Genomic DNA, 17,585 nt, shown 5'->3' with positions numbered 1-17,585 from the left:
GGGGAATGAAGAGAAGCATTAAGGGAAAGCTTTACTGGAGCTGGGGCCGGTATCAAAATGCTCTACTAGTAGGAAATTAAATATCACAGAACTGCTTGTTAAAAGTGCAGAGCACTTTCTCACTCATCAACTCATGCCCACCCGGGCCTCTCACAAAGTCAATAGCTCATGCACGGTCAGTCAGTGCTGGGCCCAAGACTCAAATGAAGGTACTCCAGGTTCCTTAGGTGAACTCCCACATTTCTTGGGTTATAAACTACAGACGAAGTGCCTGCTAGCTCTGTTTAAGATACACAAGTGACAGCAGAAAAGAAGGTGGGCAAATTTTGACTTAAAAAATATTTTTTCCCTAAAAATCGACACTGCATTCCTTACTGTGGGGTTGGGGAGCAGCCGCAGAGTTCCCTATCCTAGGACCATCTTTACTAGGGTCTCTCTCATAACATCGGGCGTCTTTCCTCCCTACCCTTGGCACACTGGGTGAATGGCAGGGCTCGCCAACAGAACAGAGCTCCCGGAAAGAGCAGAGAGCCTCCCCTCGGCCTTCACAGGAGGGGGTACAGGGAGAGGAGATGCGTGAGGATTGCTTATTTGTTTCCTGGAACACCCTGTTAAGAATCTCAGCAACTGCAGTTAGTGCCCGATCGTTTGGCAAGCAGAATAGCTTCTCGTCGTTCCCAGCTGCACGAGATCTAATTCGCAAACGCACCATCTTGCATTCAACACTTAAATGGAAAACAAGCAGCCTGGGGTGTAGGCAGGCGGTCTAACTCTGCAAACCCGTTTCGGAGGGATTTGTTTCCAGGTGGGTTGACTGGTTGGTGCCGTCCCTAGAGAGGATTTCTTTGGGCGCCGACCCTCTCTCATCTCGGGTCCAAAACCCACTCTGGCAGAGGTTATAAACTGCAATTAAACATGGGGATAAAACGGAATTTGGTTCGACCTAAATCTTGCCAGTATAAAATAGTAACTAAAATCTGTTTGAAAGCTCAGATTTTAAAAGGAGATACTGCTTATTCTTCCCCACTGGAAACCTGGTTGAAGGAAATTAAGGCCTCTCTTAAAGGTAACTAAGATTAGAGGGCTCGGTTTCCGTTTTCTGTGTTTCTGTGGGCCGAACGCCCAGGTCGGTCAGCGAGTTTCTCTGGGTGGAATGACGAATTCCTCTCTCCTAAATTCTAAAATGATAACTTTGCTTGGTGCTGCAGCTGTGACACTCCGGCGCCCAGCAGCCCAGTCCTGGCGGTGGCATTGCTAGTGGAAGAAGTGGGGTGAATGGGGAAAGGGAAAATGCCGTGCCTCTGTGAAAAGTTGGGAGAGCTGCGAGGAGGGAAATAAATGCAGCTCCTCCGAGCCTCGGCCCCTTTAAGTGCTTCACTGACTCAGCTAAGCTTCCCCCTCAGGTCGCGTTTTTTATGAATGAAAAACGTCCTTACATTCATTACATAAACAAGCCTGTGCTGATTGGCCAATGGCCCCCGGTGCATAAATTATGTAAAACAGACCCCTGAGGGGTGGGAAGGAAGGCGATATGGACCAATGGAAACCGGAGGTGGTGGGGCGGCTTGGCTGGATTTGTCCGCAGACAGGTAAACAAGAGGTGATGGACAGCCGGGGTAGGGGCCTAGGACCAATGGGATCGCGGCTGGGCTGGGGCCGTAGGCCAATGGTGGCGGGCAGAGCAGCGGGCCGCCGGGGGCCGGGCCAGCGCTCCAGCCTGGTTGGCAGCTGCGGCGCAGAGTCCAGCGGCTGGTGCGCGGAGCGGTTCAGTGTCCCCAGAGCGGTTCGGCCCAGCCGTTTGCTTAAGCACCCAGGCCCGGTGCGCGCGTGCGTGAGCGCGCCTGCGCCCGGGGCCGCTGCCAGGGGAGGAGAGCCGCCGCCTCAGGTGAGGGGGCGTCGAGGGGGAAAGGGGGGCATAGAGGGGGCGTCCAGGAACGCGTCCGAAGGGCCCGAGAGTTCACGGGCTGATTCAGAATAATCAGATCGGGGTGCACTTTCTATTTGGGCTGAAGCCCCCGGGCTGACCGCTCCCTCCTCCCGTGGTCCGGTCCGGTTCGGTTCCTCGGAGGCGTCGGGCGGGGGCGGCTAACGGTTCCGGAGCGCGCGGAGAGCGGGTTTCCGCAAGTCGCGGGGGAGGCGCGCAGAGCGCGAGGTGCGGGGGCTCCCTGGTGGAGATGGGGGGCGCGGAGTTGCAAGACTGCACTGTCTCTGGAGATCTGAGAGCCCCGAGGGGACTTGGAGGCTCGCGAGAAGAGACGGTTGGCGGAGCTTTGCTTAGGGGAGAAGGGGACCAAAAGCAGCTTAGGGGGAATATCTGAGAGGTGATGCCCCCAGAGCGGCAGGAGGGGTTAAGTGACATAGGCATGTGCATTCTGCGGGGTTGGGGGTCGGCCCGGAACTTAGGCAGGCCTTGCAAGTTTCAGGTTGTGGAGAGGGGACACTCAATCCTTCCACTCCCATCCCCAGCAGACCGAGAGAATCGGGCTGCACGGCGATTCTCTAGACATCGGGGAGCAGAAGAACAGCGGCCTGAGGATGGGGGGGGGGGAATGGGTACGGGGGGGGGGGGGATGGAGAGATGCTGGAGCCTTTCGCTGGATTAGGAATCTGACGGCATTTTCTGAGGAGAAGGAACCTCTGGGGAGAGCCGAACTCCTTGGCTGAGGAGGGGTGCCAAGGAGAGATGTTTGGAGGTTTTTTTAGGGGGGAGGAATTGGGGGCGGTTGGTAGCGCCTGGCGCCGCAGCTCGTTTTTATGAATGTGGGTGATTTTATGAATGAAGCGGGTTTCTTTTGCTGGCTCGCTGCTCCCTGCGGCTTTTTTTTTTTTTTTCCCTTTCCCTTTTCCTGAATGAAGCATTGAGCTTTCTTCCTAAAACCCTGGGGTGAGGGGCCTGCGTCGGCGGCTGGGCTTGCGATGGGAGTGGGGGCGGGGGCGCATCTGAAGGAGTTTTCATGAATGGGGAAGGCTGGGAATTGGGTGGAAGTGTGTCTTGTTTTCTGAATGGGGCCCAGCGCGAGGGATCCAGTTACAGCCTTTACCTGATGTGGCGGCCGCGGTTCGCTCTCCCATTCATAAAACCAGGCCCGCTGTGCGCCGCGGGGGAGGGGCCTCGGTCGAGCCGCTGCGCCGCGTTAAAGTTTTCCTGGGGGCACGGGGAGGTGGGGGGCGGGCACAAAGGAAGTGGCTTAAACTCCTGGATGAACTCGAGCCTTCCCCTTCAGGCTTAAAAAAAAATTATACTTTGAGCACAATTTTTCTAGCCCTTGAACTCTGAGGGCTGCTTTAAAAGATCCTCAGTGCCTCTTTTGGGCTCACTTATGGCAGATTCTTTTCTTTCATTTAATTAAAAAAATGTTTTGCTCTTCATGGTGAAGTATTTTGCAACGTATTTCATCATGAGACTCTGAAAATATCTACCCCTCCGATCTCCTAGCTGTTGTCTCCTTCCCCCAGTAGATGTTTACAGAATTTCTAAGGCCACGATTTAATCAAATAGGTTTTTGAAGGCTACGGAAGACTCGTTTTCATGCCCCTTAACTTTGTGCTGGTGATTCTCAGATTTTGTATATGGGTTGGTGACATTTGAGAAAGATGCTTTATTCTGAACGTTTTAGCGCAATTTGGAAGGCAAGCAACACTCCATCCAGACCAGTGGGAATGTTTTTCTAGGAAGTTATGAATTCTGTGCAGTTTTGCTCCTCTCCCTCTTTTCTCTTTGACTTTGAAAATATCTGATTACTTGGGCCAAAGTGCTGAGAGGAGGCTGGCCGTGAAGGGTTTCCTTGCATCCTGCTCACTTAGGAAAATTTGATATGCTCCACAGTGTGAAAAACAAATTGGATGGAATTGCCCACTGAGAAAAAGTTCCTATTTAAAATTTATATACCAGTTAAAATTATCCTTAAGCATTTTGCATTGCTTAGAGCTGGGGCAAGTGAAATTATTTTCCCCAATTTTGTTGACTTAATTGCATTTTTATTTGGAGAATAAAACAAAGTGTTCAGGAAGATGTTACGTTCCTCAAATTATTACTTTATTCCTGACAAATTAGAAAAAATTCCCTCCTTTCCATTTTGACCCCCAACCTTTCTTCCCAGCCCCAGGACTTGACACTACTGAAACAATTTTGATTTTATTTTTTGACATGTTTGGGGAAAAATTGACTTCACAATAAGAAAGAAACTGAATTTTCTTTTCATGGATCTTTTACTTTTAGTGCTTTTTACAAAAAGATTTGTGGTAGAGATGCATTTAAAATGTGTGCAGTAGAATTTAGTTTCCTTTATCCATTACTTTTCATAGCTATGCTTGCTATTCTTTAAAAAATTGGAGGTGTCACAGATATCTCTGTAAGTTGCCATGGAGATTATTTGTGACATTACAGACACTACACCTGTTTAGACAGAAGGTTTAGGTTTTAATAAAGAGTTGTGTGAAGATGAGTATACTTCTGATCAATATATTCCTGGAACTATATATAGTATTTTAACCACTGACCTACAAAATACTTTTAGAAACACTATGTATGTCAGATTCTTAATAGCTAATAATTTGGAATGCTTAAACCCAGTTTCTCTACTTCCTGTCACTGTACTGTCAAAATTAAATTATCTCTTTAAAAAAAAAAAAAACTAACACTACAAATACCCTGGAGAGTCCTCTGTTGGAGAGAATCTTGAAATCACCCTTTTATAATGAAAATAAGGTCCTTTTATTTTTAATAGATGGTAGCAAATCTATACTCTTGATGATGATGATGATGATGATGATGATGATGAGAGAGAAGAGGAAGGATGAGTAGGCAAATATATTTGGCACCAAGTACACTGAACCTTTGATGCCCTTAAGCCCCAGCCTTAGTCTGTAAGGCTTATACATACCTTGAATGGGCTTTAAGTACCTCAAGGAAAAGTAGTGATTTGCACAGGCGCTAAAGAAAGAGCAGTATAAAATTACTTCCTTTCTCTTTTATTCCCCTCTGTTAAAATCTCCCAAATTCATATTACAGGAGGACCCTTTTCCCCCCAGAAATTACTCAATGGTGAAAACTTTCAAAGTGATATTAGAGACGTTGGAAGCACCATGGATGGGTTTTATGATCAGCAAGTCCCTTTTATGGTCCCAGGGGTAAGTTTATATGGCTTTTGGTTTGTTTTGTCCTCCCTCTTAAAATCTGAATCTCTTCTCCTTATTGATTTAGTGGTACCACCCCCTTTGGGCTCCTTTATTACAGTGGAGTCTTCACTGTCTGTTGGCCTCTTTCAGAAATCTCGATCAGAGGAATGTAGAGGACGGCCTGTGATTGACAGAAAAAGGAAGTTTTTGGATACAGATCTGGCTCATGATTCTGAAGGTAGTGAAGCTTGCTTTCCCCTCTGTGTTGTGGCTTCCTCAAATGGCTCCCAGGGAAAGCAGCACATAGACTCTTCCTCTTCCTAGCAGAGGAATTCTCATTCTGGTGTCCTGTTTTCAATTCTAGAGTTGTTTCAGGATCTCAGTCAACTTCAAGAGGCTTGGTTAGCTGAAGGCAAGTTTCTTGGCTGTCCTATTTTCCATATAAAACATTTTACTGTGCTTTTTAATAAAACTTAAAGGTCTAAAATAAAAATCTCTTTTCCAGCACAAGTTCCTGATGATGAACAGTTTGTCCCAGATTTTCAGTCTGATAACTGTAAGTACCTTTCTGGTGGTGGCTCATTTGTCCTGAAATGGTTTGATTATGGATCATCCATGTCTAGATTGCTCTTTTCAGCTGTAGGCAGTGTATGTGGACAGTGGAATGCATTTCATTTCTTTTCATAATTCAAAGTTAACCCCCAACACATTTGTTTCATTCCTTATTGAAATGATTTTCTAAAGTGCTTTAATTCTATTGCAGGTAAGATTTGCTGAACGTAATTTAATTCTAAATGTCTTTTTGCCTAAGGGTATTGCAAGGCTTCAAGCTTAAAATTATAAATTAATTGACCTTATATATAAGATGTTGGGCCAAACATCCATTAACCAGACATCATCTTACAGTGTTTTTGTTTTATAAGTTAAGTCCTTGATGCAAATCATGAGCTTGACATTTTTCTTCTCTTGAAGGTGCAGAAAATAGTTAATGGAAGATTCCAGTTAATTGTGGCTTCACCCGACATGTTGTCAATTTTGTTTCTACTTCTGAGTTAACAAAGGGTGATCACAGGGTGACCGATTTACTCCTATTTTTCATGTAGTTTTCAGGACTTGAGCATTCAGAGAAGAGTAAAAACTTTAAAAAGTGGTCATTAAGAGCTTATATCATTGAGATAACAAATGCAGTGGGAAGCTCAAAAGATAGCTCTCTGAGCTAGCCAGGGGCATGGTTAGCTTTGCACTGATCTTTCAGAGCTGTCCTCAACAGGTTTGGGGAGCTTTTGTGGTCCAGGCAGAGCTATCAAGGACAAAGCTGGCTGATGAAATTTGAGTAGCACAGGGCAGCTCTAGAGAGCATTAGTCACTGGCGAATGAGCAGGTTTAAGAGAGGCCTGGAGAAAATGCCTCTCTTGAGAGTTGCATCATAGAGAATTCATGTCTCTTAGTCATAGTTTATAATAGCAAGCACCTGAGCCAGGCAAGGATTCGATTTCTCATTTTGTACCAACAAATTCTTCCCAGTTTTGTTTCATCGTGTGTGTGTGTGTGTGTGTGTGTGTGTGTGTGTGTGTGAAAATGCCACTAGAAGAGATGATATGTTTGGGTCTCAGTAAAAGCTGGGTGTTCTAAATCATTAAATGAAAGATCAGAGATACCAGCTAAACATTCTTTAATGATAGGTCTCATATTCAAGGTGCAATGCCATGAAACTTGGAATAAAGTGTAACCGCAGATGTATGGTTACCTTAGCTTTGTCACAGCTTGCTGTGGGTGTTTTCTATAGGAAAGTCAATGAATGTTAATTTTTGCACTGTGATTGCTTTCAAGTGATTGGGAAGCTTGCCACTGAAAGGCTAAATAAAGATAACCCAAAGTGTGTGTGTGTGTGTGTGTGTGTGTGTGTGTGTAAAATACAGGATTTGTGATCCCACTCTCTTCTGTGTTGACAGTTTGCCCCAGCCTTTCCAGTTCTTGCTCAAAGCAGCATAAACTGCAGTCTGTTTGGGAGGTGGCTTTCTTGGCAGAGGTTCTTTGAAATGCTTTTATGATACTTTTGTTTGTTTCTCTGTAACCCAAAAGAGTTAAAAGGGGGAGGTGAGATGACTGCATTTAAGTAGATTTCATGTGCTGAAGCAGAGGTATGTTCCTTAAAGAAAGATGTCAGCCAACAGGATTTATATTTGAAGAGAGATGTATCTGCAGGAATAGGCTAAAGTGAAGGAATCAATAAATGTGTTTTGGCTCCGTAGAAATAATTCCTGCTCAGCGAACAGAACGTGCTAAATTCTTTAATTAAATTGCCATACCTGAAACGGAGGTGCTTTGGGAGATGATTCTGCTCACCAAACGTGCTGTGTTTTTTACTTTGTTTACTTTTTGCTTTAACTTCTTAAGGTTGAGCTTTTCTGCCTTTCACGCATAAAACAGATGGTTGAGTAGCCTCGAAAAGTATTTTAATAATTCTTTCCCCCTCTCTGACTCTTGCTTCTGGAGATGGAGCTTCAAGAAGGATATATTCAAATAGATCAACTTGCCTTAGAGGTTAGGGAAGAACACAAACGTCGGATGTGTATCTGTCCTTCATCCATCTGTCCTTGCTGTTTTCTGTGACTGGTTTGACTGCAGTTGAAACTGACAGTGTAGGAGCATGGGAGCTGGCAGAGCCTGGGGCTGGGCCAACTCTTCTCTGAGCTCATCTCACAGCCTTGGGTTGAGGATTAGCTTCTAGTCCTGTCACCTGGAAGAGCCCATGTTTATTCCAGGGGAAGGGGAGAAACGCATTCAACTTTAATGATATCGTATGAGTTGGTTTGAATCAACCAATCAGTGAACTTCAAAACAAATTTGCACTTGCCTGGTAAAGCAAACCTTTTCCCTACAGCAGCAGAAGCATTTAACAAATATTCTTCTGTGGCCTGCCACTGGTAATAGTCTACCTTCTCTGTTAATGCTGATTTGATTAATTTTCCATCATATATATGTGAGAGAGTGTGTGTGTGTGAGTGTGTATGAGAAAAAGGAATATTAAGTATTGTGGGTAATTGTTTTTATTTTAGAATGTCAGTTTTGAAGATTATGGCATACTTTTTTCGGTAAGCACTATAAGGTCAACTTCTAAAGAGATTATATTTTGTAAGTGTTCCAGATTTGGGTTTCTACCCATAGGCATCCATCCATAAGTATGATTTGAATAAATGAAGTCATTGTTCTTGTAAGTCTTATATAAATACCCAGCTTACTTCTAGCTGTATATATTTCACTTTACCTCACAAATACAGACATTAGTAAAGTATCCCCCATCTGGAAACTCTTAAAGGTCAAATTCAAGGGAATTCAAGTGCAACTCTAGACCATGGGGGTTCTGCCAGTGTCGTCCCCTCCTCCCCCCATTGTCTCTTGGTCCTGAGAAGTTACCCTGAAGATCTCATGTTTGAGCTGGAGGTCCCTTGTAGAGGTAGTCTTACCCACTGCTTCGTTTTACAGAATGGGTAATACAAGGTCCGAATAGCTGGAGAGACTGAATAGTGGGTTGGGACAAATGGGAGGGGTTAGGTGAAATGAGAAGGGAAAAAATTATGAAATAAGTCCTGAAAGAAGCTCTCACAAAGCTGCAGAGAGCCAAGGGGTCCTGGCATGTTCAGGTGCCCAAGGCTCTGCCTCATTCATTCACATACATCGAGATGGCCTTCCGGAGAGCCTGAGGGAGACTGCTGGCTGCCCAGCCCAAAACCTCAGCTCTCTTCGTTCCATGAGCCTTAGTAAATATCTTGGTGCTTTGACTTTTTCCACCTAGAATTTGGAAGAGAGAAAAATTATAAAACAGAAGAATTACAAAGTTGACATTTTCTAGAGGATATTTGCGTGTACAGATATATAAAACTGTGTTGTATGTCTTGTATATTATAAATGAATGTGTATATGTGTGCATATCTATCTAAACATGTGTGTAGCTAAATATGTGTATTAACACAGAGCTACCAAACTAGGGAATCTGGGTCAGTAGATAGATGTGTACACATTGTTACTACACATTTTCACAGAATTAACTACAAACTAAACCACGGATAAGACTGGGATTCAAAATGCTTAAATTTGGGGCTGGGGGGTGGGAGGTTACATTCACTTTTCTGAACTGAGTGCTTGGGTACTTAATAGTATTACTAGATTTTAGTGTTTTTAAGCAGTTTTTTAATGCAGATTTCAGTTCTTTTTTTTTTAATCTTATTCATTTCAGTTGTGATATTGTGAATGTTTCCTGTCAGCATCTCAAATAACTAAAATATTTTATGCTGGGAAGAAGGTATGATAAAATCTTACTTTAAAACCAAGGCCTCCATACCAAATACAATTTAGAGAATTGTCTTAAAATCCAAATGACCTTATTTTTCCCTTGAAGTGTTCTTTTTAAATATGTGTTTCAAAAAGAATGGCTGGACTGGAGGAATTACTAGTAATTTTCTAAGGACTGGCTAATTAACTGATGCAATTGACTTTTCATAAATACATTGCAATAGATGGCTGGGAAAATAGGATTAACTGTTATGACAGCTCTTGAGCCTAAAACACATTGAACTTAATCCTGTTTCAATACGAGATTATTCAGTTGGATTTTTTTCTTTACTGTGTATAAGATTAATATAGTAAATAGAGGCAGTGTCTTCCTTTTGGGGAGGACACATCATTTTGGACCCAGAGGTGGTATAGCAAAATTCTAGGTTTATTTGCTCTGGGATCTTAGACTATTTCTATTTGAGAGGATCATCCCTTAAGTCTTTTTGTTATGGAAGGTAAGACAGAATACTGTAGACACTTCGAAAATGAGCCGCTTGAAGGTGTCAAGGTTATTTATCCTTTTTTAGAGGTAGGGAGAAGAAAGAGTGCTGAAGAAAGCGGGAGGAAAACATGGAAGGGAAAGATTATTTGACTTCAGATTTACACTGCTACCCTGTTTCCCCGAAAATAAGACCTAGCTGGGCAATCAGCTCTAATGCATCTTTTGGAGCCAAAATTAATGTAAGACCCGGTCTTATATAATATATCGTATAGCATAATACCAGGTCTTAAATTAATTTTTGCTCCAAAAGATGCATTAGAGCTGATTGTCCAGCTAGGTCTTATTTTCAGGGAAACACAGTACTTTCCAAGTCTTTGTTAGCTAGCCCACTGCTTGACCACTGAGAAGGGTGCTAAATGATTTGAAATCCTTCCTGTTTTGATAACCTCCAAGGTCTTTAGAGCCAGGTTCTTACAAAACCAAAACCTAGAGTTCCCATTTACCTAAAAGAGCCATATGTTTGCACAAAATCTGTTTTCATCTAACTTTAATTCAGTTAGACTTATTAAAAACAATGGATTTTTCTCTGCCTCTTAGATGTCTCTCTGCTCTTACTCCTCTAATAAAACCTAGTAACCTTTCCAGTCCTTTGCAAGAAAGACTTGGGACGGGGAATCACATCTGGGTCTGCCTGGCGGATCCCTTAGGTAGATTCCAGAGGTAACAAAATCCTGGCATCAATCAAGAAATTACCATCTAGTTCCTGTTTTTCCTCACTCTTTACTCTGACAAGATTAAGACATGAGTAGCATGATAAATCTGAGAATTTGTACTATCTGCCATTTCTAACATCTAGTAATATTGTTTTAATTTCAGTCCCAGAAAAATGTTACTGGTGGTGGTAGGGTTGGGTGGGGTGTGTGATTCTCAACCAAGAGACTATTTCCTCCATGCTTTTCTTGGTTTTTTTATGGTGGTAAAGTACACCCAGGCTCAGAGGCCGACAGCCCCTCTCAGGCGGGCACACGGCTGCCCTTGAGGCACTTGGGCCCCATCTGTGCCCTGGCACAGTGCTTCTCCACTTGGAATCCAGGGAGCTCAGAGTCCTGTCATGTTGCAGCTCCCAGCTCTTGGCCAGATGCCAGGGATGCTGTTGCCAGTGCCCGATTAGGTTGCTTTTTTAAAAATTCATTTTGTGAACTCACCAAGCTCATTTACCAGAGGCTTTGGTCGTCAGTTTCTATCATTGTCCCATCCTTGTAAGAGGCTCAGCTTAAAGGAGGGGCAAAATCGTAGGCCCCTAGTATGTATGCAAGTGTGCGAGTGTGTAGCCATAATGTAAGTATGCCTTTGGGCTTGGCAGGTAGATGACAATGGAGTAACAACTCTTCTCAGGAGAGCCCCCATATTAGAGGACCCTGCATAGCAAATAAAGGAGGCTCCCATGCCTAGAGGGAGGAAGCATCAGTGGAAAAGTTAAGGCAGAGGGTGCAAGATTCCAGGGAGCAGGGTAAGACCCAGCTTTGAAAGGGCCAGGAGTTTGAGAGACCTGTCTGCAGAATAGCCAAAGCATCAAACTGGATTCTGTGGTCAGAAAGATTTCAGAGAAATGCTTCCCATGTCACCCTGTACTCAGTTAACTAGGGGCAGGGATGGGGGCAGCAGGGACACGAGGTAAACATAGGACATTTGAAAATAGCCAAGTATGTTATGAAAAAGAGGAAACCACCCATGAGCTAAAATTTATTTCCTGAATGTGATTTTCATAAAGTAGTGTGCTTTTCCTTGAAATAAATTCCGGTTGTCATAGTGGCTGCCTCTGATCTCTCTGGGTGATTATTGAAGGTTTGATAAAAAATTTCTAAGAAACCAAACCACAAACCAGTTTTTAGCCTTGTAGTTTGTATTGTCCTTGGAGTAGATTTCACCCTCCAAACCCAGATCTCCACTGCTCTTCCCCTTTTGATGTCTCATGGGCATTCAGGGGGAATTACAAACCTCCAGATACAGAGACAGGAAAAGGAACTGTGAAACCGTTCATAGTAGGTAGCTTACGCCCTGCCCCTCTGCAGCCAGAGAATCCAGCAGAGTCTCCAGAGACCCTCTCCCTTAGGAGGAAGCCAGGTGGCATCCGATGTAGCTATTGACAATAAATGGAAAAGCAAGGAGTCTGGAAAGGCCAGCTTCCAGAGAGCTATACTCTAATGCAAACCAGCTCACCCCCGGGGGGGCAGGAGAAATACCACTGAAGTCTGTTTCTCTCAGCTGGTGGCTACAGTCAGATTCTGAACAGGACGGCACGAGATAGTTTTGTTTGCCATTCTCCTTTTGCCAGAGGGCACTTGCAGACCTCACTTAAAGCAGACTTGCACACCCTTGCAAATTTCAGCCAGAATCTCAGGGAGGGTGCAGAGCAGGCAGGCGCCTGCAGTGTCTGAATTTCTTACATAAACACAGCTCGCTGAGTGAGCAAGCGTCCCTGCAGCGACAGCTGGGCTCTGCTCCGCCTGCCCCAGCGAGCTGAGCTGCAGAGTCCCCCACTTGCTGAATGGAGCATTCCAAATTGGTTGTGAATGGAGGGCGGGGCTCCCTTGCAGACTTTTTCAATGAATAACCAGACCCCATTGTGCAGCCTGTGGAAAAACAACCAACTCAAACAACACTGGGACTGTTAGAAATATGCTTGTGATTGGCAGCTTGGAGAACCTCCAAAATTAGTTTCCTTTGGCTTCCCTGTTGCTCCCTGTTCTCTGAGCCTGGGCTTAATGGGGTTTGAGTTTTCTTTTAAGTGCTGACTTTAACCCTCCAACTGCCAGACTGATGGCCTGACCAATGAATCTGCCTCCCTCTCTTTGGTCTCCCATTTTAGAATGTAGCTGTCTAAAGGGAGTGATAATAGGAGAGGATGGCTTAGCTTCCCTGGAGAGAGAGGTGTTGAGACTTGATCTGAGGATATTACCCTTTTATCTCCTGCTTCCCATGCGGCTGTGGCTTTCGTTTCCTATTGAAGATTCCTGCCTGCTCTTCTATTGCAAGCTCTAGTCTTTACTGCAGGCCTGAAGAATGGGTGTTTGCCTGTCACAACGCAGATATTTCTTGCTTAGGCTTACATTTTAACATGGGAGTGACAAAGCTGTAATTTCTCTACTCCTTGGCCCTCTCTCCTATTTAATTTCCCACTGTGGTTGGATACGTGTCATTTTAAAATGACACTTCCCAGACTGGTACTCAGCTATGGGGGAGCCTCACTATGGCCGCAGCCCTTCCAATGAGAACTACTCCTCAAATGCCTTGCTTCTTCAGAGAAATACCAAAATGAACCCAGCCTCTGAGCAACCCCAAAACCAGAGTGGCCTCCTCACCTGGGAATGAGGCCAGGTCCTAAGGGTTCACTTGCCTCAATAGTGTCTACCCTAAATGTTCTGATGAACAGCTAATATGTTACAGCTACACCTCTCCCCCCACCCCCGCCCCCGAAGGGCTGGGTGGGCCAGACCAGTGCTACATGTGATAAGCATAAAAAGGACAGTCAGTTAAAAAGCAAAACAAAACTTAATCCAGTGTAAATTCCTTAGGGTTTTTCAAAGAGCTCTTCCTCATCCCTATTCCTCATCCTCAATCAGAATGAGGCTGTTTGCATTTGTGTTTTGCTATAGAGAGTTTTTCTGAAATATTTCTCTTGCTATAACTTGGTCCTTCCCTATTAAAAAAAGAACAGGCCTGGGCAGATTGTCCTTTTGTGAGAGAGTTTGAGTCTCCGGAGGTAAGCCTAGATATCAGCTGTGTGAGGGGATGCTGGTATTTGTGCTTCTCCAGAGGTGCTGATGAGGACGCCAGCTTACATAAACACTTTTCAGCAGAGGGCCTGGAAATGCTTTGTAATTGCCTGAAACGGCACTTAATAAGGGTCTTTTACCTTTTTCCATAGAAAAGGTAGAATAGAAGAGGGGGGGTGTCTCGTCTACTAAGTGGCCTCCCACAGTAAAGACCAGATCCTGGAATGCCTCCCCCAAGTTTCCGAATCTGAATTTTGGCAGAGACTAATTTAGTGGTGATCGCTGGGCTGAGGGATGCCTCGAGTCAGGACATTTCTGCCCCTCAACTCCCTTTTCCTTCCCCCCAGCCACAGCGTCTTATTTCTTGGGGAATAAGGAGAAAGCAGCATAGGGTTTTAATGTACAATATTCTGTTATGTTGACAAATATTAAACTTAGTCCCTGCTTCCCAATTCCCATTCTGTTGAAACAGGACACAGTTTCTCTTCTGCTCTAAGTGTCTCCAAAAGCGGAGAACCTCAGTCTTATGTTTCTTTCTTTCTGTCTCAACCGTAGCATCGTGCTCTGCACACAGCCAGTAGTTGGTGAAGGTACTTTGCACACTACCACAGCCTCTCGGGTGTTCCCTTCCCACTCAGCCTTCCAACAGCCCCCAACACCAGCCTCCAGTTGGAAGTGAAGTAACTATAGAGGGTCTCAAAACCTGAGTTCTGAAAATCCTTGGGATGACCTTAGAGATAAATAGAAAAAAACTAGCTGGGGCTATTTCTCATTTTCTGATTCCTCTTTTAAACACACACACACTAGCCAAGTCTTTATAGGCTGCATTTAGACTTTGTGCAGCTAATGCTTTGTTTCCTAGTAAGACTGCATGTACTCGAGAACAAGTCACAGTTTGGGCACCCTTGACATACTTGCTGAGTTTCTGCTTTTAGGAGGAGGGCTATAGATAGAAGGAATGGTTCTCAGGGGAGAAGCCGATTTCTCTAGAGTTTGGATTTTCTCCTATCAGACTTTAAGAATGAATTTTACATTTGAAGATAAAATTGTGCTTAAATCCTATTTCAAGTAGTGCTAACACTTCTCTTTAATGCCAGTTAAGATGATAATTATTTAAATTGGGAATGAATTATAGAAAGGATGTTAAAGAAGGTTTAGTTTTGCATCATCCCCCCCCCCCCCCCCCCCCCCCGCAGTCAGGAAAAATGCCGTTTCCCCTTTTCCTGATGGTGAATTGCACAGCCCTTTGTGGTAGAATCTAAGATGGCTGACAAAAGGCCCACCATGGAGGAAGCCATCCTGTCATCTCTCATAAAATTCAAGCTGGGAGGACAGGGTTCTCATTAGACCTCTTTCTCAACTGTGAAAACGAAACAAAAACTGATCTATCCTATTGGTTAAGATGTCCCAGGAAAGTAGTTGGTATGAATAATACTCAGATCCTCCTCTTGGCATAATCAGGCCTTTTTATCCTACCAGGCTCTTAAGCTTTCAAGTAACCAAACGTCCCAGATGGAAACAAGGGCTCTGTGCTGTAGGTCTAAAAAGATCCACCCTCAAGGGTAGTCGAAAGGGGGCAGTTCATTCAGAACCAGAGGAACCACTTATTTTTATCTTGACTCTCCTCCCAGTTAGCTCTGTACACTCAGACAAGTCTTTTACTTGTCAAATGCTTTGGTTTCTCCGTAGCCCACAAGTTTTGGGATGTGGCACTCTTACGCAATTAGAAATACTCATTCTGTATAAAATATTTTTATGAAAGAGCCCCATATCTGTTAATACATAAGCCCTACATCTGTCAGAGTTGGGCCAGTTCTTTTCTAAGTTCCTTTTCCTCCCTTGAATTTCTAACTCTCATATTCAAGGCCTCTGGGTTTCCATTTTCAGAATTCTAAAGTAACAATCCTAGCTTGTTAGGATAAATGAGTCCTTTAAAGAAAAGGAACTGCACAAATGCAAGCTGTTTCAAAAATAATACTGACGTGTAGAGAGAGTGTGAACTTGAAGTAAATCTGAAACTAGTATTATCACTGGTATAAAATTATCTTCCTTAATTGATAATAGATATTTTTCTGTTTGGAAATGACTATTTGAAAGGTATGCAGTTTTGTATCAAGAATGAGATGTAGCTATTCCATGATAGACACTTGTTCTTAACCCAGTTCCCATCTGTGAGTCAGGACATTCCTGATTCAGTACATACGTCCTAGGTAGGCCCCTCTTACTAACACGACCATTTCTTTTGGGAGGAGGAGAGAAGGGGAATTAATATGAAAAATCTCTTTTCTTCCATTTTAGCCAAACTTAGAATAGAAACCTTTAAAAATCACCTGTGTCATTATTGTTAGTACTGATAGAGGGGAAGAAAGGACAAGGCCAGTATCCCAAATTTGATTTAGCAACTGGCCCTCCTAGTTGATGACGAAGAAAATGACCAGCCAACTTCTTTACTCTGATAGACTTGCCCCTAGACCATAGGCCAGCCTTAAGGACTCTTCCGCCCCTAAGGCCAACACCAGGGCAGTCTGCCTCCCTGTGCATAGAACCATTACCCCGAGCTCTTCCTGGGGCCCTCTCAGCCTTTGGAGGACTGGAGCAGCTTCCAGCCCCTTGCAACAGAAGAGGTAAATAGCCTTGAGGACCACTTTTGTTCTTCCCAGCCAAGGCTGTCCTTCCACTGCCCTTTAGAACCTTGGCGTTGACTTACATTACATACCTCCTTTCTGGAGGGGTAGTAAAGAGGTGGGGGAAGCCTTGAGCCCCCCCTGGAGCGTAGGGTGTCCTCCCATTTCGAGTGGTCATCCTGAGTGATCACTATCCCACCTTTTGGGTTGCAGTTGCAGTGACCTCCCAAACTGATTTTCATGGGTAAAATGTAGCTTTCCATCTTCTGACCATGGTATTTCAGTTGCTGATTTGATTTTGAAATACCATGTGTTAGTTCTGGCAACCAGCTGCTGCCATTGCCGAAAGAGGCAATGGAAGAGGGGGGAAGGGAGGGAGGAAATTTTGGGCTGTAATCAATGTTGTGATCATTGCGCTGGGCCTAGCAGAAGCAAACCCCCAAATCACCCCCTCCTCCCAATTATATGAAGCCTCTAGATAATATAAGCATTATAGTTAAAATAATATGATCCCAACAGTATAAGAATGCTCCTAATGTAGCGCTTACCTGTAAAGTATAATCCCCTTGTAAAATCAGTCCCCCTTTCCTACAGATAAAATCCCTTTATAAGTGTAAAACCATCATTTTCTTCTTTTCCTCCTCTTACTCTAGCCAGAGGGCTTTGTTTGGGAGTCTTAACAGGAGCTCCAAGCTGGGGGGGTGGAGGGGGTCTTAAGCTGAAACTGCTAATGTACTTTAGCATCTTTGGGGCTAGATTTCTCCATTATTGAATCTATCCTGTAGCATATATTCCACATTCCAGGGAGCAGTTGAGGGCATAAAATACCATAACACCATCCTTATAGAAACAAAATTTACAAACACTTTGCTCTCCAGAGCCAATGTGAGCACTGCAGCATCTTGTCATCGAAGCACCAATCCTCCGTGTAGCCGGCATTTCCCCAGAGAAAGCCGAGTTCTACAAGCCCAGTGTGTTATCTGTGGCACCACGGAGACGCATGTTGCTCTTTGTCAGCTTGAGTCCATAGCAGAGATTCAGGCTTATCCGAGACAAACAGAAAATGAAGACAGGCTTACGGAGATGGTCTCATGGTTTTAACTTCTTCACGGCATCAATTCTGTTGTCTAATTTAAAACCCAGGTGGGAGGAATTCTATCCGTGACTCTAATTCCTGTCTCCTGGGAGAAATTCCACCGCTTTTGCAGGTGGTCTCTTAGAGATGTTTCAGATACCACTCTCTACTAATGCTATTTGTACATTTTCAAAGTTGGGCCAGTTTTTTTCTTA

General features: G+C 44.2%; 1 protein-coding gene across 3 annotated transcripts in view; it reads left to right on the top strand.

Annotated features, from left to right (window-relative positions):
- Window positions 1-1,714: 1,714 nt before the first annotated feature.
- ETV5 (ETS variant transcription factor 5) overlaps window positions 1,715-17,585 on the top strand; it is a 58,351-nt gene continuing 42,480 nt past the window's right edge. Inside the window, exons 1-5 of one of the 3 annotated variants that reach the window (XM_019735866.2) lie at window positions 1,715-1,885; window positions 5,012-5,130; window positions 5,269-5,356; window positions 5,483-5,530; window positions 5,624-5,674. In XM_019735866.2, the coding sequence (XP_019591425.1) occupies window positions 5,086-5,130; window positions 5,269-5,356; window positions 5,483-5,530; window positions 5,624-5,674 (232 nt within the window). In that variant the 5' untranslated portion in view covers window positions 1,715-1,885; window positions 5,012-5,085. Of the gene's footprint in view, window positions 1,886-2,204; window positions 2,322-5,011; window positions 5,131-5,268; window positions 5,357-5,482; window positions 5,531-5,623; window positions 5,675-17,585 lie in introns of those variants that run through there. The other 2 variants (XM_074329097.1, XM_074329103.1) reach the window with 2 other exon arrangements.

The sequence above is a fragment of the Rhinolophus sinicus genome, linkage group LG01 (assembly GCF_036562045.2).
Source record: "Rhinolophus sinicus isolate RSC01 linkage group LG01, ASM3656204v1, whole genome shotgun sequence".
In the NCBI taxonomy this organism is placed as follows: domain Eukaryota; kingdom Metazoa; phylum Chordata; class Mammalia; order Chiroptera; family Rhinolophidae; genus Rhinolophus; species Rhinolophus sinicus.
This window is presented reverse-complemented; position numbering and strand designations above follow the sequence as displayed.